The 24396-nt window shown below is 41.2% G+C and overlaps 2 protein-coding genes across 2 annotated transcripts; one reads left to right on the top strand and one right to left on the bottom strand.

Annotated features, from left to right (window-relative positions):
- Positions 1-12941: 12941 nt before the first annotated feature.
- On the top strand, positions 12942-13865 carry LOC308634987 (olfactory receptor 1S1-like; the record flags this gene model as incomplete). The annotated part of the gene is given in 3 exon segments (XM_081269236.1): positions 12942-13380; positions 13383-13834; positions 13836-13865. Coding segments are annotated over 3 exon segments (921 nt in total).
- Positions 13866-21663: 7798 nt separating this feature from the next.
- LOC308641165 (olfactory receptor 9Q2) lies at positions 21664-22608 on the bottom strand (the record flags this gene model as incomplete). Its single annotated transcript, XM_081279475.1, has 1 exon — positions 21664-22608. The coding sequence occupies one exon, from the start codon at positions 22606-22608 to the stop codon at positions 21664-21666; it is 945 nt and encodes a 314-aa protein (XP_081135601.1).
- Between the last annotated feature and the right edge of the window lie 1788 nt (positions 22609-24396).

Below are 24396 nucleotides of genomic sequence, written 5' to 3'. Positions count from 1 at the left end.
AAGGTAGGCTGTCTTTTTGTTATTTTTGTTGCTGTGTTAAATTCTTTGCAGACAATACACCCTCTTTCTGCCTGCACTTGGAATGTTCTGCATCCCCAACCCTTTCCCACTCTCCATAGGTGCTGTCTCCCAGGAAGACCAGGAAGATGTGCTGAATACAGAGCACAGGAGAGTAGCAACAACCTGGCCCTGCTGGGCAACTTCATCCCTTGTCTATCACCATGTGATGCTCTAAAATATGACCTCTTGAGAGTAATGATTTCTGCTGAACTTCATCCTTAAAATTTTTTTAAAGTTCTTCCTTTGGCTAATTCTATTCCTAAAATAGCACAAGGAAGAGGGCTATGGAGAAATCATTTCCCTACCTTAGCTAAGTTGACATATACATTCCAGCACAGCTAGATGTGGGTTTGCCAATCCTGTCTACAGGATTCTGCCAGCACAATACAAGCATACACAGAATGTCTAAACTGTCATTATAAGAACATCTCACACAAACTGCCTGGGACCAAGGGATTCCTTTTTTAGGCCAAAGATGGTGTAGCAATGAACTCATGACCACAGAATTCATCCTCCTATCACATAATCCATTTGATAGAACAATGGAGCAACTAATTAAACCATCTAAGGTACCAAGCAGGAAGCAATATCTTGTGAGTTGGGTAGTGTCCTTCTGGATTGTGCATATTCTTCGAGCCAACCTCAGATAAGCAGTATGGTGTTGAGAGCCACAGCCAAAGGGGCCCCAGCAAACTTCCAGCTGCCAGCAAACTTCCAGCTGCCAGCTGATGATTGGCTCACAGTGGCCCCAGCAACATCTAGCTGATTGGCTCCTCTGCGGTGATGTTCATTGGGCTGTTTCCCTGCCCTTCAGACTGCCAGCTGATGATTGGCTCACAGCGGCCCCAGCAACATCTAGCTGATTGGCTCCTCTGCGGTGATGTTCATTGGGCTGTTTCCCTGCCCTTCAGACTGCCAGCTGATGATTGGCTCACAGCGGCCCCAGCAACATCTAGCTGATTGGCTCCTCCACGGAGCTGCTCATTGGAGGACTTCTTTGGCTCCGCCCACATGACCCAGCCAATCAGCCTCAAGAGCAGGAGGATTGTGGGAGGTGGTGAGGTTTGTGTGGGGGTGAGAAGCTTGTGGGAAGCCGGTGGTGGCAGTTGGGCTCTGAGGGTTTTTTCCTGAGGAGCTGTTTTGTTTGGCATTTGTAGTTCTAAAAATAAAGTTAGTTTCTTTTGACAAGTGGCTCCTGAATTGTGCCCAGCCAGACTGCGGCATTTGGTGGCTCGCATGGGGAGCGACTGAGGGTAAGTAAACTGCTCGCCCCTGAGGGCAGGGCGAGAGGATGGGTAGCCATTCTAAGTTTCCTCTTTTGTTTTGCTTCATTTTTGTTTTAACTTGCCTGTCCCTGGAGATGAGTGAGACGGAAGAAAAACCGCTCACATCTGAGGAAAAACTATTTGGGTCTGAGGAACAGATAGGAAGAAAGGACGGATGGACATTTCAGGAGGATAGAAAGGTTCATATAATGATTTTGTATGGTTCCATTTTTATTTCATTCTGTCTCGGTTTTGTTTGGTGTTATCTTGTTGGATTGTATTATAGTAGAAATACGGGATCAGAAATTAGTAAAAAAACAAACTGAAAGACTGTTAAGTAAATTGTTAGAGGAAGGAGGCATCCCAGTAAAATCAAGAGCAGTCAGGGCATACGTTGATACAATACAAAAATGTAGCCCATGGCTTTTTAAGGAGGAGTTGTTAGATATATCACAATGGAACCATCATGGTGAAGATTTAAAAATAATAGAAAAGAACAACCCAGGGACTCTGCCAGTTGGCACATTGACATTGTGGGCGTTGGTATCTGGTTTGCTTAGTCCAAAGCCTTCAATTCAGACAAAGGTAGAGGAAGGAGAAGACATATTGATTCAAGTAAAAGAGAAGGTCTCTCAAATTAGTCAGAAAGAGGAAAAGATTCAAGTAAAAGAGAAGGTCTTTCGAGCTAGTGAGACAGAGGAAGGAAGTTTAGAGCAGAAAAAGCCATCGGGGAAAAGTTACAACAGGAGACTGCTAATAATACCTTTCTATCAGAGAGCGTAAGTGTCCAACCATCAGCACCACCTCTACAGGAGACTGCTACTAACAGCATTCTATCACCAGAGGACATAAGTGTCCAATCAACAGCACCACCTCCATATGCTAGGAGACTCCCAACACCCGCAGTTGATAGTTGGGATCCTGAGACAGGATCTCAAGTATGCACTGTATTTGAGGTAGGAGGGCAGCGAATTTACCAGGGTTTAAATTTCAAAACAGTGAAGGAGCTAAAAGAGGCTGTAACAACCTATGGTCCTCAAGCACCCTTCACTGTAAGCTTGGTCGAATCCATTACCAACTTAAACATGACGCCAGCAGATTGGGCTAATATTTGTAAAACTGTGCTAAATGGAGGACAATACCTATTATGGAAGGTTGCCAATGAGGAATTTTGCAAGGAGACGGCTAGGCGAAATGCAGCAGCTGGTTATTCTCAGAGAAATCTAGATATGTTGTTAGGAAAGGGACCTTATGAGGATCGGCAGCAACAAATTGCATATGATCCTGGCGTATACTCACAAATTGCTGTAGATGCAGTTAAGGCATGGAAGACTTTACAAGGACATGGAGGTTTACAAGGTCAATTATCTAAGATAATACAAGGAGCTAATGAACCTTACGCTGAATTTGTAGATAGGCTTATTCAAACAGCTACCAGAGTTTTTGGGAATACAGAACAAGCAATGCCATTAATAAAACAACTAGCTTATGACCAAGCGAATCATTGGTGCAGAGATATCATTAGACCATGGAAACAGGAAGATTTAAACACATATATTAAATTATGTAGAGACATTAATGAACAAGAGCAAGTCATGGCAGCTGCAGTAAAACAGGCTTTAGATGCCAGAGACATTAATGAACAAGGGCAAATTGTGGCAGCTGCAGTAAAACAGGCTTTATATACCAGGCCAAGAACATGCTACAATTGTCAACAAACAGGACATTTTAAAAGGAATTGCCCCATAGGAGGAGGGTTTAACAAAACTAGGTATCAAAGGAGTAGAATACCGGGTATTTGCCCACGATGCCGTAGAGGGAGACATTGGGCTAATGAATGCCATTCTCAAACCACCATAGAGGGTACTCCATTATCAAAAAACGAACAAGGACAAGGTGTTTATCCACAATATCGTGGACAAAGGCATTGGGCTCTGTTGCCAAAAAATGGACAGAGGGCCCCAATGCTCCGGGGCCCCAAACCACAAATATACGGAGCACTGGAGGAACCCAGCAACCCCATCAGGGTAGTGACCAGGACACATTGTCCATCAGATCCCTCATCAGACAAACCAGAGGGAGCACAGGGTTGGACATCTGCGCCTCCACCAGATCAGTACTAACTCCAGAGATGGGAGTTCAAATCATTCCCACAGGGGTAAAAGGACCTCTTCCGAAAGGAACAGTAGGCTTATTATTGGGACGCAGTTCTTCTACTCTAAAAGGACTTTTAATAAGTCCAGGGGTAATTGATCCCGATTATGAAGGTGAAATAAAAATTATAGCCAGTTCTCCAAAGGGTATATCAATAATTTCACCAGGAGATAGAATAGCACAGTTACTAATAATACCAAGCCTACATGATAAATTTTCCAGTCATGCTGTAGAAAGAGGTTCCAAGGGATTAGGCTCCACAGGTGTAGATTGGGCTATGCTTTCTTTAAATTTAGATTCTCACCCCATGCTAAAACTAAATATTCAAGGACATGAATTTAATGGGCTACTGGATACAGGTGCAGACCTTAGCATCATCTCTCGTCAAGAATGGCCAAAACATTGGCCATTACAACAAGCCACTCAAACGCTTCGAGGCCTAGGAGTGGCAACTAATCCCGATAGAAGCGCAATGGTATTAGATTGGAAGGATCCTGAAGGATGTGAAGGAACTATACAGCCCTATGTATTGGATCATCTTCCCGTAAATTTATGGGGACGAGATGTCTTAGATCAATTAGGTTTGACATTAACAAATAACACCAATCAAAATGCACCCACTATTATGGCTAGACAAGGTTTTAGGAAAGGAAAAAGATTAGAAAAACAAGAACAAGGTATAGCAGCACCAATACAAATAGATCAAGGAACATACAGACATGGGTTGGATTTTCACAAAGGGCCACTGAGACAATAAAAATTACATGGAAATCAGAAAGACCAGTATGGGTTCCTCAGTGGCCCTTGACTAAAGAAAAGATACAAGTAGCCCATGATCTGGTCAAACGACAATTAGCGGAAGGACATATACAACCTTCTGTATCTCCCCATAATACTCCCATTTTTGTCATCAAGAAGAAATCTGGTAAATGGAGATTATTGCAAGATTTAAGAGCCATTAATAATGAAATAGTCATTATGGGACCTGCTCAATTGGGGATTCCTCAATTGTCTGCTTTGCCAAAAACTTGGTATGTTTTAGTTATAGATATTAAAGATTATTTTTTTTTCAATTCCAATTCATCCTGAGGATAGTCCACGTTTTGCATTTACTATCCCTGCACTAAATCATGAAGGTCCTGATCAGAGATATGAATGGAAAGTACTCCCTCAAGGGATGGCTAACAGCCCAACTATGTGTCAAATTTATGTTAACAAAGTAATCCAGCCACTTAGAAATCAAAATCCTGAACTACAAATATTTCACTATATGGATGATGTATTATTAGCACACAAAGCTAAAAACACATTGCTAGAATGTTATGCCACACTTACAAATTTATTAAAAAATTATAATCTAGAGATAGCAATAGATAAAGTACAATTAAATTTTCCAATTAATTATTTAGGAGTTCTATTATCCTCAACCATGGTCCGTCCACCAAAAATTCAAATATGAGTGGATCAACTCAAATCACTTAATGACTTTCAAAAGTTATTAGGAGACATAAATTGGATATGGCCTCATCTAGGTATTCCAACAGGAGAATTGGGACCTTTATTTGATATCCTAAAAGGTCCATCAGATCCAAATTCACCCCGCATGTTAACACCTGAAGCAAGAAAGGCATTAAAATTCATTGAAACATATATGGAAAATATGCATTTGGATAGAATTGATATAAGTTTGCCTTTATTATTTATTGTACTACCAACAAAAAATATTCCTACAGGAGTATTTTGGCAAGAAGGTCCATTATTATGGACACATTTATCTTATTCTCCTAACACTATTCTTACTAGGTATCCTGAGGCTGTAGGACAATTAATACTCAAAGGAATAAAAACAGCAAAGGGAGTATTTGGAATTTCTCCCAATAAAATTATTACTCCATATACTATGAATCAAATTGATGAATTAGCTAATGAGTTAAATACTTGGGCAATAATCATGTGCAAATCTAATGTTTCATTTGATAACCACTTACCATCTAATCCTTTATTGTCTTTTTGGTCATTGCATCCTGTAATTTTTCCAAAAATGACAAGAAAAACACCTATCATGAATGCTCCAAATATATTCACTGATGGGTCAAATAGTGGTACAGCAGCAATAGTTACACCTGATCAAACTTTTACATTTTTAGTACCCAAACAATCAGCTCAAAAGGTAGAGCTTAATGCAGTATTACAAGCTTTTGTGATGTTTAAAGATTCTGTATTTAATTTATTTTCTGATAGTCAGTATATAGTTAATGCTATAGTATCCCTTGAAGATGCTGGTAGGATTTCCCCTTCCTCTACTGTTTTCTCTTTGTTTTCCACTATACAAAGTTTAATCTGGGACAGAAAAGATCCATTCTTTATAGGACATATCAGGGCACATACAGGATTGCCTGGAGCCCTTAGTTTGGGCAATGATTTAGCAGATAAAACTACACATGACATACGTATTTTCTCTACACTAGAAGAAGCTATAAATTTTCATAAAAGGTTCCATGTCAATGCTAATACTTTACAAAAGCATTTTAAAATAACTAAGGAACAAGCTAGACAAATAATAAAACAATGTCAAAATTGTGTGACCTTTTTACCACAAGTTAATCTTGGAGTCAATCCTAGAGGATTGATACCTAACCATATTTGGCAGATGGACGTCACACACTTGCCAGAATTTGGAGAATTAAAATATTTGCATGTTACAGTTGATACTTCTTCTGGATTTTTGATGGGCTCCCTTCATGCCGGAGAAAAAAACTAAATATGTTATAGCTCATTGCTTACAAAATTTTGCCACTGTGGGCATTCCAAAACAGTTAAAAACAGATAATGCCCCTGGTTATACTTCTACGTCTTTTAAACAATTTTGCTCATCATTTGGTATTACTCATATAACAGGAATCCCATACAATCCACAGGGACAAGGCATAGTTGAAAGAGCTCATCAAACTATTAAAATGTACTTATTAAAGCAAAAAGACAGAATTGGGAAGGGGTATATATTCCCCAAAGATAAACTTAAAATAACCCTTTTTACTCTAAACTTTTTAAATTTGGATTCATCAGGACTTAGTGCTGCAGAAAGGCATATGTGTCCAAAAAATGTACATAAGCCCAAGGTACTTTGGAAAGATATTCTAACAGGACAATGGAAAGGTCCTGACCCAGTAATTGTCTGGAGTCGGGGGTCTGTTTGTGTGTTTCCACAGGAAGAACAGCAGCCGATTTGGATTCTGGAGAGATTAACTAAAGTCCTGACCCAGTGATTGTCTGGAGTCGGGGGCCTGTTTGTGTATTTCCACAGGGAGAACAGCAGCCGATTTGGATTCCAGAGAGATTAACTAAAGCGATTTCTACAGACCAAAAAGAAAATGATTTGGCTCAAATCCATAACAGCTGATATCCAAAACTCCAATTTGGCTATCCTTACATCTGCGACAGAACCAGGATGCTTTTTTCAATATCTATTTTATTATTGCCCTTTCCCATATCATGAAGTTCTATTTTGTTTTTTGAGCTCATACAGACCTAGGTTAATGTTTTGCTGATCAGTTCTATTTTTTTTTTTTTTGACTATAGAGTTTTTAAACATTGCAATGGAGATTTCACCTGTAAAAAGTTATAAGGCCTTTACTATTATGTTATGTGTTATATGTATTATATTATGTGTGCACACTTGTGTTTTGTGTTATATGTTTGAATGTACGTATGTCCATATATCATATATGAGGAGCGCTCATGAAAAAATGGATCCAAATATTTTTTTTCACGTGATTTAAATGGTTTAATTTAAATTGGGTAAATAACTATTAAGAATTGTTTTAATATGTAAACAAAAAAGGAGGTTAACAGATCTGTTTGTTTACTTTCACCTTTCCTTTTCATTATATTTAATAATTCTCACCTTACCTTTTCATTATATTTAATAATTCTCTTCAAGATAATGTAAATTGTTAAGAAAATTGTTTTCTTTTAGTGCCTTCTGGAATGTTACATAATTTTTTCTTTAGCCATTATTGCCAGAATTCCTATCTTCATCCCAGTGCCGGTGAAGACAAAGATAAAACTAATCTACAGCTTCTGCAATCTGAACTGCTTGCAGAACTTGCCTAGAATATGTGCAGAACTTGCAGAACTTGCCTAGACTTGCCTAGACTATGCATTGTGAACTATCTGTTGGTGCAACGACTTGTGGTAGTGTTGGGGTATTTTTGCTGATGATGTCATTGGTGGTACAATTTTTCCAACAAGAGCCATCAGTTGTCTTGGTGTATTTTCCTCCCTTCTGCTTGTCATGACAAAGACCTCTCCACAGGTGTGGCTGTATACTGGACCGGTAGTCAATGACGGGTAAGATCCAATTACAATGGTACCAACCTAAGACAGGAGGCTGACGCCCTGAGGTCAGCTCATCCGAAGACGGGTAAGGACCATATGTAGTATTGGACAACCTAAGGCAGGCACGGTCCCCAAGCCACATGCTTGTTGTTTAAACAGAGAGGGGGGAGATGTTGAGAGCCACAGCCAAAGGGGCCCCAGCAAACTTCCAGCTGCCAGCAAACTTCCAGCTGCCGGCTGATGATTGGCTCACAGCAGCCCCAGCAACATCTAGCTGATTGACTCCTGTGCGGTGATGTTCATTGGGCTGTTTCCCTGCCCTTCAGACTGCCAGCTGATGATTGGCTCACAGCGGCCCCAGCAACATCTAGCTGATTGGCTCCTCCACGGAGCTGCTCATTGGGGGATTTCTTTGGCTCCGCCCACACGACCCAGCCAATCAGCCTCAAGAGCAGGAGGATTGTGGGAGGTGGTGAGGTTTGTGTGGGGGTGAGAGGCTTGTGGGAAGCCGGTGGTGGCAGTTGGGCTCTGAGGGTTTTTTCCTGAGGAGCTGTTTTGTTTGGCATTTGTAGTTCTAAAAATAAAGTTAGTTTCTTTTGACAAGTGGCTCCTGAATTGTGCCCAGCCAGACTGCGGCAGTATGGCATCCTTCATAGCTAAAACACAGATTCAGGAGCCAATGGATAACAGCAGGAGTGGCCCTTCTCTCTCACACCCAAAGTCCAATTTAGGCAACTGTGGCTTCTCATTCCTGAAATCCTGAACCAGAGTAATTCCAAATTATAAACTGTGATAAGCAATGATCACAACCAAAACCCAGCAAGATCAGGGCCATAAGAATTGAGATCCTTCAGAGGAAAAGGTCCAACTCCCAAAGACCAACACTGGTCAACCAAACTGTGAGCTGAAGTGTGAGGGATGGAAAACAGAGTGGAGAATATCCATCAGAGCCCCGGTGACAGCCATGGAGGTGAAGACTCTGGAATGCATGTGGACAGCATTCCTGCCTCAGCATTTTTGATCAAGACAGAGCACCACCTTGTGAGAGACTCTAGACTATGCCTTCTCAACAGGAACAAGTTCACATCCACATGGCCCAAATTTAGTCCCACAGGGGAGAAAAAAATCTTAGATATTGTCATAATGTGTTTCTCTCCAAATCTCAATGCCATCTGAAAAAAAAATGTTTCCCCAAAGTATTTAATGTCATGGGGGTGAGGTTGTGAAAAGAATCCAGGATAAAAGTCTACAAAGGCTCCTAAGGTAGTATCTGAGCAATAATAAATAAAATATTAAGGAACATTTCTCTGTATTGCCTGAGAGTTCTTTCCCCCCCATTCAAATATTTTCATTCTCCTAAGAAAATGGAGTCACCACACTGTACTGTCGATGGGACAGCATGAGCCAATCCAGGTAGCGTGAGAGTTGAAGTGCATTGCACACCACATGTCCCTCCTCTTTCTAACAACACCACCCACCTCTCAAAGCCTGCTTCCTCTTCCCAAGTTCTCTGAGCCAGTGACATTGAGCCTGTGCATCAACTCTTCCCGCACAAAATTCCCCTTCTCTCCTAGACTGGGAGTGAGAGACGTATATTATGGAGCAAGGTTCCTAACTTCTTGTGTGGCTACCAAGTGGCCAGAGAATGCAAGGTGGAAGCTCAAGATATGGAGTGGACCTTAGCTACTGGAAGACAGGAGATGAGAAGGAAAAACCATATAAAGATGCCTTCCTATCTCCTCTCTGTAGACCGCTCCGGGCTGTGACTTCTCCTTCTATAACAAATACACTCTGAGTGAACATATCTGAGGAATAACCTTCTCTGGCTCTTCCATGCCTGTTGTAAACAATGATTCTTGGAGTAATGCATTGTGTTACAATTTATTGCCTTTACCATAGCCTCAGATGACTGTATTCCTCCTCCTAACCTCTCTGAGGTTTTTCCTTTCAATAAAATACAAAGACTTAAATTCTTGCCTTGGGCTCTGCTTTCTAGAAGGTCCATCTTAAAACAGTAAGAGAAGTGACTGATAAATATCCCTCATGGACCAATTGCCAACAAAAGATACTAACTCCACCCACATTTCCTTCCTGCGACTAGACATGTAGATAGTAGATAGATAAATAGACAGATAGTCCAGAAGAGAAGAAGAATTTTATGCGGGAAGAGTTGATGCACAGATAGAAAGAAAGAATAACTTGCCTTTAGTTTCTTCCCCATTACCTTATTATTTTAAATATTAGTCATGAATATATGTTATTCAATCCATGTCATGAAACCATGTTGAGTTGCTTGCTATTTAGAAGAGAATACGTGCTCTTGGTTTGAGTGAGAAATAACTGCACCATGTTTTGAGGCCCATGTATATATTAGAAGAAGAGAAGTATTCATTGGGGCTGTATCTCCAGCTGTGCAGCTTCTTTCATTCCTGTCCATTTGGGGTCTTTTTTTTTCGGATTTCCCAATGTATTTTGAACCACTAAATATGATTTCAATGTTTCTTTTCAATATTATTAGCACACATCCATTTTCTTTGCTTACTGGGTCTCGGACTCCCTTCTAATGTTGACAACCACTGGAGTGCTTAGAGGTCATGGTCTACACCCTTCCATGGGGGATGGCATCTCTTTGGAGTCAAAGTCACTAGCAAAAGAACGCAAACCAGTTCTCCAGTGTTTACTAAGTGTCCCCTCCAGCAGGCTCTAGAGAGAAAACAGAAAAGGGACTTTTGAGATGCTATCATCTCCCCAGGAACATGAGACTCACACAAGTCAGTAATTGGCTTGCTCTGAAGAGCAATATCCAGCCACATTACAAGTAGGAAATCACACAAAGGAACAAAAACAGACAGGAAAAGCAGAGCTGCCTGTCTAGTCCCCATTCACCTCATCAAGGGCAGGATGTGAATATTTGTCTCTAGGGAAACACTTCAGGGATGTTATCCCAAAGGACTCAGAAGGAACTCAATGTCCCCCATGAGCCCAACACCACGACTCCATTAACGCTGACGCTCAGAGCAAGAACTCAGCAGCTCTGTGAAGTGCATGACAGCTGCCCCCAGGCCCCATCTGCTACAAGAAAGCTTCTGAGTCCAGACTCCTGTAACTTCCTGAGATCTTACCGACATTCAGAGGTGAATCTTTTAAAAATTTAGCAACTGGTCTTACTTAACCAGCTGGTCACTTCAAGGACTCAGAACAATGTGTGGCTGGGAGAGGGGGAACAGGAAGGAGAGATTGGAGATCAACACTCAAAAACACACAAGCCCCCTTTCTAGTGAAGCCCAATCCAGCCCAAGACCTGGAACCACAAGACCCTCTAAGACCAGTCTGTATCTTAGGCACAGATCCCTGATGGTCCCTTCTCTCATTTTAGTTTTGTCATGGAACCTCCCCTCCCCTGTTTGATTTGTAAGCCAGGCTTCTCAGAAGCAAAGAGACCTCAAAGCTCCATTGACCTTCAGTTTTCCAGAATCCCAGAGGTGGAGATTCACTGTTTCCTGACCACTCCATGGGAATAAAAAAAAAAAAAGAAAACCTTTGAGAGACAAAGGGCTTGGGAGACAAGAGAAGAAAGAGGAAAAATGAGAGAGTGACTATATAAGGAGAGTAGAAAGATGGTAATCAACCCCCACTTGGTTCTCACACTGATATCCTTTCCAGTAAGTCACTAATCCACACTCCCTTCCCAGTCTTCGGTGATACCACGTGAGTCCTGGCAGTTTTCTGGGTCACTTATGGTTTAACAATGACTTTTACTTTGGCACTGAAGACCTACTGCCAGGTATTAAAAAGCCAAGCCCAGCCAAGCCTGGCCCAATTTAATCCTTTCATTTTACATCCACTTCAAAGCCAGGGTCCTCTCTCCGCAGCTCACATCTGATGTACAGCTTGGAGATCTACAAACCAGAGGTAGCTGTTCTTCCCATGTTCTTTAACCCCACATCCCCATCACATGGCTGCCATTGTCATTGTAATTGTGGTTGCTTGGTCTTCCTTTCTTTTCTTTTTCAGCTTTATAGAGCCAGGAAGGACAAATGAGAGTGGGGGGAAAAGGTGGGCTGGTCCAAGTCTATTGCCATAACACACCCAGCCGTTGGTGCCTCCCATGTGTCAGACATGTTTCTTCATGAGACCATTTTTGGGTTCTTCCAAGGTGTCCTTTTCAGACTACTTCATTATGCAGTTCCCCGAGAAGGGCAATAACTTTTCACCTTCATCCCTTTCATAAGAGAGCTGTCTCTGGTGTCGTCCTGCCACAGCCACCTCCACCTAGCACGCTGGTTCTTGGTTGGAATCCCAACAGAGTGGCTTGAGTTCCAATGACCCCCTGTATCATTCACTTCACAGATTCCTGTGAAGTGGGGGTGCATGGTTTTCCTACTAACCCCAATTTTTCACTCTGCCCTGCTATAGTAAGCTGATCCAGTGAGCTTCCACGTTTAGAAGGGAGAGCTACAAGTCTGAAAGTTCACATGAATCCTCTAAATTCTCATGGATCACCTAAACTAAGGTGCCAGTGAAGCAGAGTTCTGGTCATCCCTTCTTACATTCATTCCCCAAGAGCAGTTCTTTCGGAGTCCTCCCCTAACTGGTGAGAAGGAGCGGTCACACACAGTATGCCTATATAAGGATTCTCATGATCGGTTGCTTCTCCTTCCCTGAATTCTTAACCTTTCAAAATGCTATCTCCTTAGATTGAAAGGATGAAGTGAACAGTGGAAACAACCTTTGGATGAGTTTGTTCATTCTTAAGTAATTCCTATAGAGGTATTTCGCATCTTTGCAACATGGGGTGCGCTTCAACTGTGGTCCTCAGTTTGGGAGATTTAAGAAATAGTCAGAGCTACCTAGAAAAGTCATATTCAGAATCCCGTTAGAGTTTAAAACATGTTAATTGAAATTATCTACCATGTGCTGTCTTTTTCTTGAGGTATTTCCTAAGTCTCTGCCCTGCTGAGATAGTTTCTTATTAAGTAGCCCTTCTACTAAGTAGAAAGAACTTCATTCTCCTTCAGTTTAGAGGAGGTGCCCCCACTCACTGAAATGGCTAAGGGGTACCATTTTGTTATTTCTTATGGGGGTATGAAGACTTTGTGTCCCATTCTTCAGGATAACAGAACTATGCATCAAGGAAACCACACCACCATATCTGAATTCATCCTCCTGGGACTCTCCAACAAAGCTGAGCAGCAGAATCTCCTGTTTGTGCTTTTCCTGGGTATGTACCTGGTCATTGTGCTTGGGAATGGACTCATCATCCTGGCCGTTGGCTTGGATTCACATCTACACACCCCCATGTATCTGTTCCTGGCCAACCTATCCTTTGCCGACATCTCCTCCACTTCCACCTCAGTCCCCAAAATGCTGATGAATATTCAGACCAAGAGTCAATCCATCTCCTATGAGAGCTGCATCACACAGGTGTACTTCTCCATCGTGTTTGTCGTCACTGACAATTTCCTCCTGGGGGTCATGGCCTACGACCGCTTTGCGGCTATCTGCCACCCTCTGACCTACACGACCATCATGCATTCCAGGCTCTGTGTTTTGCTCACTGTCATCCCCTGACACACACCCTTCTGCTCACTCGACTGGTCTTCTGTGACAGCAACGCTCTCCCACACTTCTTCTGTGACTTGGCCCCTCTGCTCAAACTGTCCTGCACAGACACCATGATCAACGAGCTTGTGTTATTTATCGTGGGCTTATCGGTTATCAGCTTCCCCTTTGCCCTCATCTTCTTTTCCTACGCCTGCATCGTCAGGGCTGTCCTGAGAATCTCATCCGCAGGGGGGAAGTGGAAAGCCTTCTCCACCTGCAGCTCTCACCTGACCGTGGTACTGCTCTTCTATGGGACCATTGTGGGGGTTTACTTTTTCCCTTCGTCCACTCACCCTGAGGACACAGACAAGATTGGGGCAGTCCTGTTCACTGTGGTGATACCCATGATGAACCCCTTCATCTATAGCCTGAGGAACAAGGATATGAAAGGAACTCTGAGGAAGCTCATCCATTAAAAAAAGGTTACTTCCTTTGATACCATGAGCATCTAAATTCCTTTGATCTTCATGGCCAGATGGATGATTGAGCCCAGAGTTTGTGACAGAGATGGGATGGTTCAACTTTTGATGAACTTCCAGATAGCTGCCTCCTATTCCAAACTCTGAAGGGTTGGTGATTTCCCACATAGTTCTGATCTTGAAAACAAGATCCTTCACCCCCACATACAGATTGTTGTCCCAACAACAACACACATCTTGATTGCAATCTACAAACTCTAGTGTAAAATTTTAATAACTTAGACACTAGTTGGTACATGTAATGCCTAGAGTCTAGTTTTTGCAGCTTTGAAGCCAGTTACTATTAATCATTTATTTAATGTGTTCTCTAGGTAGTTTTTCCCCAAAGTGTGTTTGCCAAAGTTCTATTCCGTGAGGTGTTTAATAGTTGTAAAAAAGGAATATTCCCACTTTCAAATAATTTGGGGCAACTCTGAGTTAAGTGAGGCAAAATGTTATGAACTAGCGAACTTCTCTGAGTTTTCAACTAATATTAATTTAAAGGGTAAAGTGGTATGCAGCACTTCTCAAAACTGAACTGATTCATAATACAGAAACTAATTCATCTCAGGGTGGTTTGTGGAACTAGTGTTGCACAGAATACATTTTGAAAAATGTGATTCCAGATGACTTCAATTATTTCCATAGAAAACCATGGAAGTGTATATACAGAAGTTATCAGTGATGGTCCTGACTCTGTCCCCAAGTTGCTATTAACCTTAAAGCATGCCAGTTCACCTTCTTGAGCCTATTTTCTTATCTACAAAATAAGGTGATTGGTCTAGGCTGCTTGTGCATCAGAGTTACTGGGGAAAATTTTTTCCAAAATTCACATCTTTAGATCCTACAATGCCTTTTTTCCTTGGTCCAGATGCAGTAGTGTGGATTCAGGCTTTTTAACTCCCCCTGAGTCAATTTTACTGAATTTTAAGAAAATAATCAGGACAGTCACATAAAGCAGTTCAGTGGAGATCTCCTGACCCCTAGGCATGCTTTTTAAATATCCCAGTTGTTCCATGAACGGTCAAGAGAGAGCACTGATATGAGCCATCACAGTTCTGGAAAATATTAAGCCTAGAGCTCCTTAGGCATTATACTCTGTTAATCACAAAAAACCCTCAGAGGTGTGTGACTGATGCTCATTTGCTGGTGCAACTGCATCTCAGCAAATACAGATTACTCATCAATTATAAAGATTAGTTGCAAGAAGGCTTTGACCAAGGTTCAAACGTTCAGTCTTCTCCAATGTTAAAAGAAATGCTACCAGCCATGTTTTACTACTTTCATCCCAAAACCCACCCTGCACATGCTGACCCAGCCTCTCTAGAGAAGGAATCAGGCACTCATGTTTGGAAAACACAGAGGGCTACCCCCAAGAGATTTGGGTTAAATTGGTCTCTGTCCCTATGACCTGTTCTGTCTATTGCCTTTGGATTTGAGGTTCCACAGGAGACTGGAAGGCAGGGAGTAAGGAACAGGAAAGCTGATTTGGCCAGATATAGACTCATGCAAATTGGGAGCTTGCTCAAGAACATGAATTAGAATTAGGATTAGAACATAGAAGATAACTGGGAAAGAAGAGAGAGTCACAAACTCTTATGAGGACCTTGACAAATCTTCACAGAGGAGAAGTCTATATTTGTATCTAGATGCTTGCATAATCCTTAGACCCCAATTTGTCATCGTCAACAAACATCTATTGAGAACCTTCTGTTTACCAGTCTCTGAGTCTAACCTCAGGACTAAGAGAATAAATGTCTCACCATGCATGACCTCAAGCACTACCAAACCAGAGAAAGATTAAAAATAATTTTACATTGCTAAGCAAAGGCAATGTTTGGCCAGTAATTCATGTCATTAAGGAAGCATAAGATTTTTGCACATCACAGTCAAATGAATGGTATAGTATTCTTGCTCTAGCCATGCCTGAGAATAGCCAATTTGTGATTTGATCAATAAATTAAGAGAAACCTCTGCCATCTAACTGTAATGAAAATGTAAGATGGATGCCTATAAAGACCAAAAAAATCTATATATTTGGATATTGAGTGATCTCTAAAATCTAATGTATAAAAAGCTTACATATACTCACTAAGAAAAATTTTTGAGTACTTGTGGGAGTCAGAAGGAAATGGGGGCAGTGTCTCTGCTTTCTTGACTCTTACCTCATAGTTCAGGAGACAGTGAGCTTGTAAATGAATAAATGATGACTATAAAACAAGGCAGAAAGAAGTAAGCAGGGTTGGGGGAAGATAATGAAATAGGGTGGAAGGCATGTTTTAGGTAGGGAGGATTAGGAGTTGGGGGACACCTCCACTAGGCATTTGAGCAGAAAACTGAATAAAACAAAGGAGTGAGCCAAGAGAAGATCTGGAGACACTTTCAAGACAAGGGAAGAGTGAATTTAAAAGATACCTACATAGGGACAGGGTTGCTTCTCAAGGGACAGGCAGCAGATAGCCCTAGGGCAGAATGAGGAGGAGAAGGGAGTAGAGACAGCCATGCAGGTGGCTAGGAACCCATCCAGGTGGAGTCTTGTAGGTCATGGCATGGCAAGGAATTTTATATTAAATATTTATAGAAGGACTGCTTGGTACATACGGCTGAATGAAATCACCTGTGACTAGAAAGAAAGATTCTGATAAAGCCCTGGAAGACTCTGATCTTTAAGAACAGAATAACATAATGCCCAGAAAGACAAATGAATTTTTCCAAGAAGAGAAAAACTGTTTCAGATCCACTGTTACAAATACTTTCTAATTTGCCATCATCCCTAGCTATCTTTCAACCTCAGCATTGAAATCAAAATGACACTGACTTCTGCAGACAGATTTGTAAGGAGATACAAACATCTCACATGTCTTCCTTGCATTTGCTCTATTCTCCTTTTAACAAAGGACTGTCAATAACTCAGAACACAAACCTCTTTTATAATTGACAATAACCTATTATATATTTTATGAATTACCAGAAGAGAGGAGCTTGCAGTCTCAAAACACAAAGTAGTGATAAGGAAATAGAAAATTTAATTACCTTGATTTGATATACATATTGTATACATCCATGGAAATATCACACTGTACAAATGTGTGCAATAATGTGTCAATCAGAATTTTTTTAAATAAATAAATGGAATTAAATTAGCATACAGCTTTAGGCAATATTATGTATGGCCTTTTTAACTACTCAAGAATGATAGAAAATATCTTCTATTTTTCTCTCATAATAAAGAGAATAATACACTATTGACCAAGTATAGATTATCCAGAAATACATGAATGAATATACATTCCAAAAGCAAACAGTGTATTCAATATATTAACAAACAAAAATTTAAAAAACAAAAGGATATCTCATGGATGCATAAAATCTTATGAAAAAAATCCAAAAATCCATTTCTGATATTCAAAAAAAAAAACTCTCAACAAACTAGAAATCAAACATAACTCCCTTAACCTGATGAGAAATCCTCATAATGAATGCTGAAAAACTGAAAGTTTTCCTCTAAGATCAGGAACAGGAATTTATACCCGCCCCCCCACACACACATACACACTTCTATTCAACATTGCAATTCCAATCAAAATTTCAATAAACTTATTTTTTGTAAAGATTTTTTGAGAGAGAGAGAGAAAAAAGAGAGATAGAATTTTTTAATATTTATTTTTCAGTTTTTGGTGGACACAACATCTTTATTTTATTTTTTATGTAGTGCTGAGGATCGAACCCAGGGCCCCGGGCATGCCAGGAGAGCGCATTACCGCTTAAGCCACATCCCCAGCCCATTTTTTGTAAAGATTGAAAGACTGGTTTTAAAATTTATACGAAAGTTCAAAGGGCATAGAATACCTGAAATGACCATGAGAATAGTGAAGTTTAAGGACTAGCACTAATTGAAATTGAGATACATTAGTATTCAACATGTGGTATGGTACAAAAACAGAGAGATAATTGGAATGGTATATAGAGTCCAGAAATAGGTCTCCACATACATGAACAACTAATTTGGGGCAGATATGCAAAGAGAACTCAGTGAAAGTCATCCCACTGTCACCTTGAATGCATACCATCTTTGTCACTTAAATATTTACATCAAATGTTTATAAGTGGGCAACAGACATTTCTCCAAAGAAGATCACAAATGCCCAACAGGTATGAAAAGACACTTAACCTCTTATTCAATGACTCCACCATCCAAAAGACGGTTGATGAAAGGAAAATGTGCACTCACTACCATAGAGGAAGGAGACAGCTTGCAATGTGCCCAGGAGCCAGTTCAGAGAGCTCTGCTTTGGGGACCTGAATTATCCCAGCAATTCGCTTCCACTGTCTTCTTTGGTGGGGTCCTTGATCCCATGAGGGAACTTTTCCCATCCCTCCTTCTCCCCTATCAATCCCCTTTCTCTGCTCCACTGATCACCCTTCTATTTTCATGGAATTCTCCTCCCCCACTTTTTGGTTCCCCTCCCCCCCCTTTTTTTCTAAAATTGATTTAGGGGTAGATTTTCTGTTATCTTTTCTTAATATGATTTTTAAGAAAGGTCTAGGCATGCCAAGTGTCCATGAGAATTTGGAGTAAGTGGAATTCTTATGCACTGTGAGCATTGTTGATGCAAATGTTAAGCGATACGACTACTTTGGAAAACAATTTCAGCAGATTCCTAGAAAGTTATACATGCATCTACTTTATGACCCAACCGTTCTACCCCTAGGTATATACTTAAGAGAGGGGAAAGTAAATCTCTAGTCAAAGGTTTTCCATTGACAATTTATAATAGCCAAAAACCGGAAATGACCCAAAAGTCCATAAACAGATATATAGATAAACAAACATGGTATAGCGTATGATGTAATAATACTGAGCAATAAGAAGTAAATTGTTGACATATGCAACAATGTTAATGATTCTTGAAATAATCATGCTAGTTGAAAAAAACATACATTATTCCTTTTCTACAAAATTTACACAATTTTCTAAGAAATTCAAATTCATGTATTATGGCAAAAAGCAGATGAGTGTTTTTCTGGGATGTGAAGAAAGAGTAGTAGGAAAGGCCACAAGGGATGAAGTACAGTAGGGCATAAGAAAACTTTTAAGGGTGATGTATACATTCATTATCTTGATTATGGTGAGAGTTTTATGAACATATTCATTTGTTAAAACATATCAAATGGTAAATTGTTTAAATATACAATTTATTGCATGTCAATTAAACCTCAACAAAGTCATTTTTTAAGTCAGCAAATCAGAAAGGATTTTAGACACATCCTTCAAATATATCTTATGTTGATGATCATAGAACCAAAAATAATGAATTATATATACATAAATATTCAATTCCATATTTGTACATAGTATTAAATACTAAGAAATAGCAATGATCATATTTGGAAAGTAATCTCAATTCCTTCAATGATTCCTTAAGCCCAAAAAAGAAGATTTGAAGGCAAGGTTGGTGACTGCATGGTGGCACCATATTGATTAGCTGTTTATTGGAAAAAAGCTTTGACAGAACAGGTCTTTCTGGGAAGGCTTTGGTAGGCATAGTTCAGCTGAACCAATCCTGCTCTTTCTGAGGGAGCTGAAAATACCCCCAGACCTTCCACATTGTCCCATGGGAGGTGTCTAGGTAAGTTTCATGAACTTTGCATTTATGTCAGTCTCAAAAATGTCCCCACTGCAGCCCACAGTGACAGAACATTGAGAACAAGAGTGCAACTGAAACCCGGACAACTCTGAAGAAAATCTCAAGAATGTGGGGCCTTGGAGAAAGAAAGGGCAGGGCAGGCAGATATCAGTTAAGAGGAGGCACTTTGGAGTAAAAGGCCTCAGAGCAGAACCTTCATTGTCTGCCACTTTCTTGCTACATACTTTCAGTTCAGTCAGTTCAGTCACATTACCTTTCTGGTCTTAGTGGGGTTTTTTTTCTTTTGCTAAGTGGAGTCAATAATAATTATTTTCCATTACAGTTGCTAGGACTAAAATCAATGATTCATGTAAAGCTTTTAGCATAGTGCCTTGCATGTGCTTAGGATGCATTAACTTAAGAGTTAAGTTTAAAAATTATTAGTGAACTCTCTACTTGTAGAAGTGTCTACCTCCAAAGCTCAAGGGACCAGGAGGGACTATCCCAGACAGTTCTGAAATAAAAAGCCTCACAGATCAGCTCTTTGTGTTCTGGAACCTGGACAAACATTTTAGTAACATGTATGGATGGTTATAGAGCTTAATCAGCACACTCCTACTCCACAAGCACCCAGTTGGTTTTAAGAATAAATGATATATGGAAAGCCCACGCAGGGTAAGTGCTCTGTAAGTAGAATTTCACAGATGAGAAGCAGGTTGAAAGGCAAAAACTAATCTGAAGCCTTACAGCTAAGAAGTAATAAACTGGATACAATGATGCCAAATTCAAAGACTTTTCTACAACATAAACACATCTAACACTCACAGGAAGCCAGTGTGTTGAGGGAACACTTACATAGCAGTTGATATTTGAAACAAGGCCAAAAGTTGGATTGTTTTCACCCCATTCAGCAGTTTTTAGGTGTTTGATGCAAAGACACGAAAGCTGACAGGTGAACTCCAATGTTGTGGCCACCTGCACAGTTTTTTCCCCCTATATCTTTACCTTTTAGAGTTTGAAAGCTGCCATTTGTTTAATCTGTGCACCTCACTTTCTCATGCACAACTATATGTGCACGTGCGAGCGTGCACACACACACACACACACTCAGTCACATTACACAGCACTAGCACTTGGGCTATAAAATGAATGATGCCAACCTCCTTCTACTTCCAGAGATTGGACTTTTACCTTTTCTCCACCAGATAAAAGGAAAAAGAAAAGTACAATAACAATAAATTCTGGGCTGAGTGATTTAGAGCAGGTAGTAGATCACAGCTAGAGACAGGAGGTATGGCAATTAAGAGCTCGGACTCTGGCTGGGTGAAAGTGGCACTCTAACATTTGCTTGCTGACCTTGGGAAAACAGCTCAACCTCTGTAAGCTTAAGTGCTCCGTCCACCTGTAAAGCAGGAATAATAAGAGAGTGTGCCTTATAAGGGTATCTTACAAATTAAATAAGGTAATTCCTGTAGCAAATCTCCTATTATTTCTGGAAGGTAATATCGAATAAACGTTAGTTGCTATATATTAATATTATTACAGTTTTTATTATTATCATTTCAAGCCACAGAGAAAGAAGGAAAACAAAAGGAGAAGAAATAATGGGATTTGGAAAATCCCTTTGAATAAAACAGAAGTTTCCTTTGTAGACAGCTTCATGATTTTTCCAAATATTTTCTCCTAATTCATTATGTACTTCTGTCCCAGGGAATGTACTGGGGCCAGCAGATATTAGTGAATAAAGACAAACATGGTCCCTACCCATTCATGCATAAGATGCTCAAAAAAAACAAAGACTTATTAAGTAAGTAAACCCATGGGGCAGATAAGAAACTAAGGACTGAAGAAGATGGAATTTGAAGGTAGACACTGAAGCTTCATTCATTCAACAAATATTTATTGAGGGCTTTTTATGTGCTCCATTCTTTGCTAAGCCCTGGGTATGAAAACATGTTTGTCTCATGTCAATTACTTTCCAGTGGTGAGTGTCAGACAATATCAAACACATAAAACATCTAGTATGTCCAATTATGACAAACATTACATAGAATAATAAGTCAGAGTGTAATTAGGTGCGATTTCTACTAGAATAGTGCAGGAAAGCCTTCCTGAGAAGGTGACATTTGAGAAATGACATATTTCACAGGGGTCTGGCTAGGGCCTTCTGGAAACCTTTGATCTGCTCAAGAATTTCATAACTGCCTCCTTGACCTCCTTATTCCTCAGGCTATAGATGAGGGGGTTCAGCATTGGAGTGACCACCGTGTAGAGCACAGACACCACCCTGTCGCCCTCTGAGGACTGGCCTGAATTATCCCTCAGATACATGAAGATGAGGGTTCCAAAGAAGAGAGCGACAGCAGTGAGGTGGGAGGTGCAGGTGGAGAAGGTCTTGGCCCGGCCTCCAGCCGAGCGCATCCTCATGACGGCCACGATGATAAACAGGTAGGACACCAAGATGACCAGGATGCAGGCAGGCATCACGAAAACGGCGAACACGACAATCACCACTTCCTGGGTGTAGCTGTCCCCACAAGTGAGTTTTAGCAGAGGAGGGAGGTCACAGAAAATGAAGTCAATCTCATTGTTCCCGCAGAAGGAGAGAGTGAAGGCTGTCACTGTTCGAATGAAGCCACTGGCAAAACCGGCCACATAAGCCCCGGCTACCAAGCCCACGCGTGCCTTCTCGGTCATGATGGTGACGTAGAGCAGCGGTTGGCACACGGCCACATAGCGGTCGTAGGCCATGATGGCCAGGAGGTAACAGTCAATGGAAGCAAAGAAGGTGAAGAGGAAGAACTGAGCGGCACAGCGAGCTTGGGAGATGGCCAGGCCGTGTTCCCACAGCACCGCCAGCATCTGAGGGACGATGACAGAGGAGTAGCAGATGTCCACGAAGGCAAGGTGGCTGAGGAAGAAGTACATGGGAGTGTGGAGTCGGCGGTCTTTGCGGATCAGGAGGATCATCCCAGCGTTCCCCAGCAGAGTGGTGAGATAGAAGCTCAAAAATACCAGGTAGAGGGGAAGCCCCCACTCGGGGTGCTCAGTGAAGGCCACGAGGAAGAACTCAGTCACCAAGGTGTGATTCACCTCAGCCATCCATGTATCGCTTCACCAGGAGCCAGAGGAGGGGACCCCTCCAGAGAAGTTCAAGTCATTTCAAGTAATAAAGCTTAAATTGAGTGTCTGACATGTCGTCATTTGACTTCAACACGCTTTGCCATCTCAGGGTGATAGGAGCAAGTTTAGAATTTGCGGTAATATAACAAGTGATGAATGGTTCTGTTATAGTGGGAATGGAAAGCAAGTGATTCTCTAGGTTACAAGTCAGATCTTGTATTTGCAACTCGCTTTCCAATTAGCTGTTTGATGTTATCAAGGCACTTAACCTCTCTCGACCTCAATTTCTTCCTCTGCCAAAAGGTGATGGTAGTATCTGCCCTGCTTAGGAGCTAATGCATAAATTAAAACAGATGTAAATGCACATTGAAAAGTGAAAAGCATTCTATGGATATATGTTGGCTATTTACAATTTTAAGTGAAAACTTTAAGGAAGGAAAATTAATATTCTATGAACAAAAGAGCACAAACCAAAAAAAAAAAAAAAACATTCATTAGCAATCAGCAACGGGCTCTGCTTATAGGGATAAATCTATTCTCAGTTTACAAACATGAATGTTTAACAAACAGCTGTTATCCTCATTAGAGCTGGCTGGTTTACTGAGGCTTTATATAAATATATACACACATAGCATTAACCCTGGAAACAACAGCAAACATGAACTCCTTTAGGCACCTAAAAAAGCTCCAGACGCATTTTTCAGTTATTCCCAAAGACTCTAATAAAGGAAGAAACTTGATAATAAACAGCATACAAATTTGAAATCAGGAGGAAGCAGAAATGCTTTTGCAGTCTGATGTTGTCGGAGTGCTACTGGATGGGAGTCTGGGTTAATAGATTTGGAGGTCCTTGATGGAGTTCTAGCACAAGGCTGTCAGGAGCACCTTGGTCATGTTTGAATAGCTTGGGCACCAGCAGTCAGGGCAATGCTGAGCTCACCCAAAAGGGATATAACAAAGACAAGAAGTTGGCCCTATAGGCCATCAACTGGGCTTGAACTGTCCTTACCCAAATTCCACTTTGCAGGTGTCTTCATCCTCTGTTTGCTGTTTCCTCTGCCTGTAACCTGGGAATCCAGAGGACACTTGGGTTCTGGTTCATCCACATCAAGTGTGAAACCCTGGGCAAGTCACATTTCCCCCCTGGGCTTAATTACCTTGCCTGTGTTCCCTTTCAGTAAGCAATGGTGCAGCCTGTGTCCACAGTCACAGGAACCTGATAGACATGGGGTCATTTCTAGTACCTCTATCCCCTGTTCTCACTTCTTGGAATCTCTCTTCTCACCCTTGACAAAGCAATACATCTCTGACACTAGCATTTCTTGGGAGGTTTTGCAGACCAATCCCAAGTCAGCAGAGCTAGGAGACCAGCCTTTCTCCCCCTGCTTCCTCTCCAGCCCTCACCCCTGCTGCTGGCGCTTCTTATATTCACCGCCCCAGCATGGTACCTCTAATTGGTTCCTGAGGTGACTCTCCAGGGGAAGGTGATTTCGTGACTTCCTAACAAGGGCTCTAACACCTTTGAAGATTTCTCTTTCATTTCAAACTCCCAAAGCCCCCTCCCGTGTCTTGCCATCCCTCAGCAGGGTCTGATGGGGCTCATTTCTAGTCTTGCCTCCTTCCTGCTTTGTCCTTAGAGCCTTCCTATATCTCAGTAGCATGCACTTTTGCTCTCCATCACCGGGACCAGCTGGAACTGGTGACTGAACATTGATATGTGGCAGAAGCAGAGGATGGTGCAAGTGGGTCGTCACAAGATGGCAGGTG

This window comes from Spermophilus citellus, assembly GCF_964194105.1.
Source record: "Spermophilus citellus genome assembly, chromosome: 2".
Lineage (NCBI taxonomy): Eukaryota > Metazoa > Chordata > Mammalia > Rodentia > Sciuridae > Spermophilus > Spermophilus citellus.
This window is presented reverse-complemented; position numbering and strand designations above follow the sequence as displayed.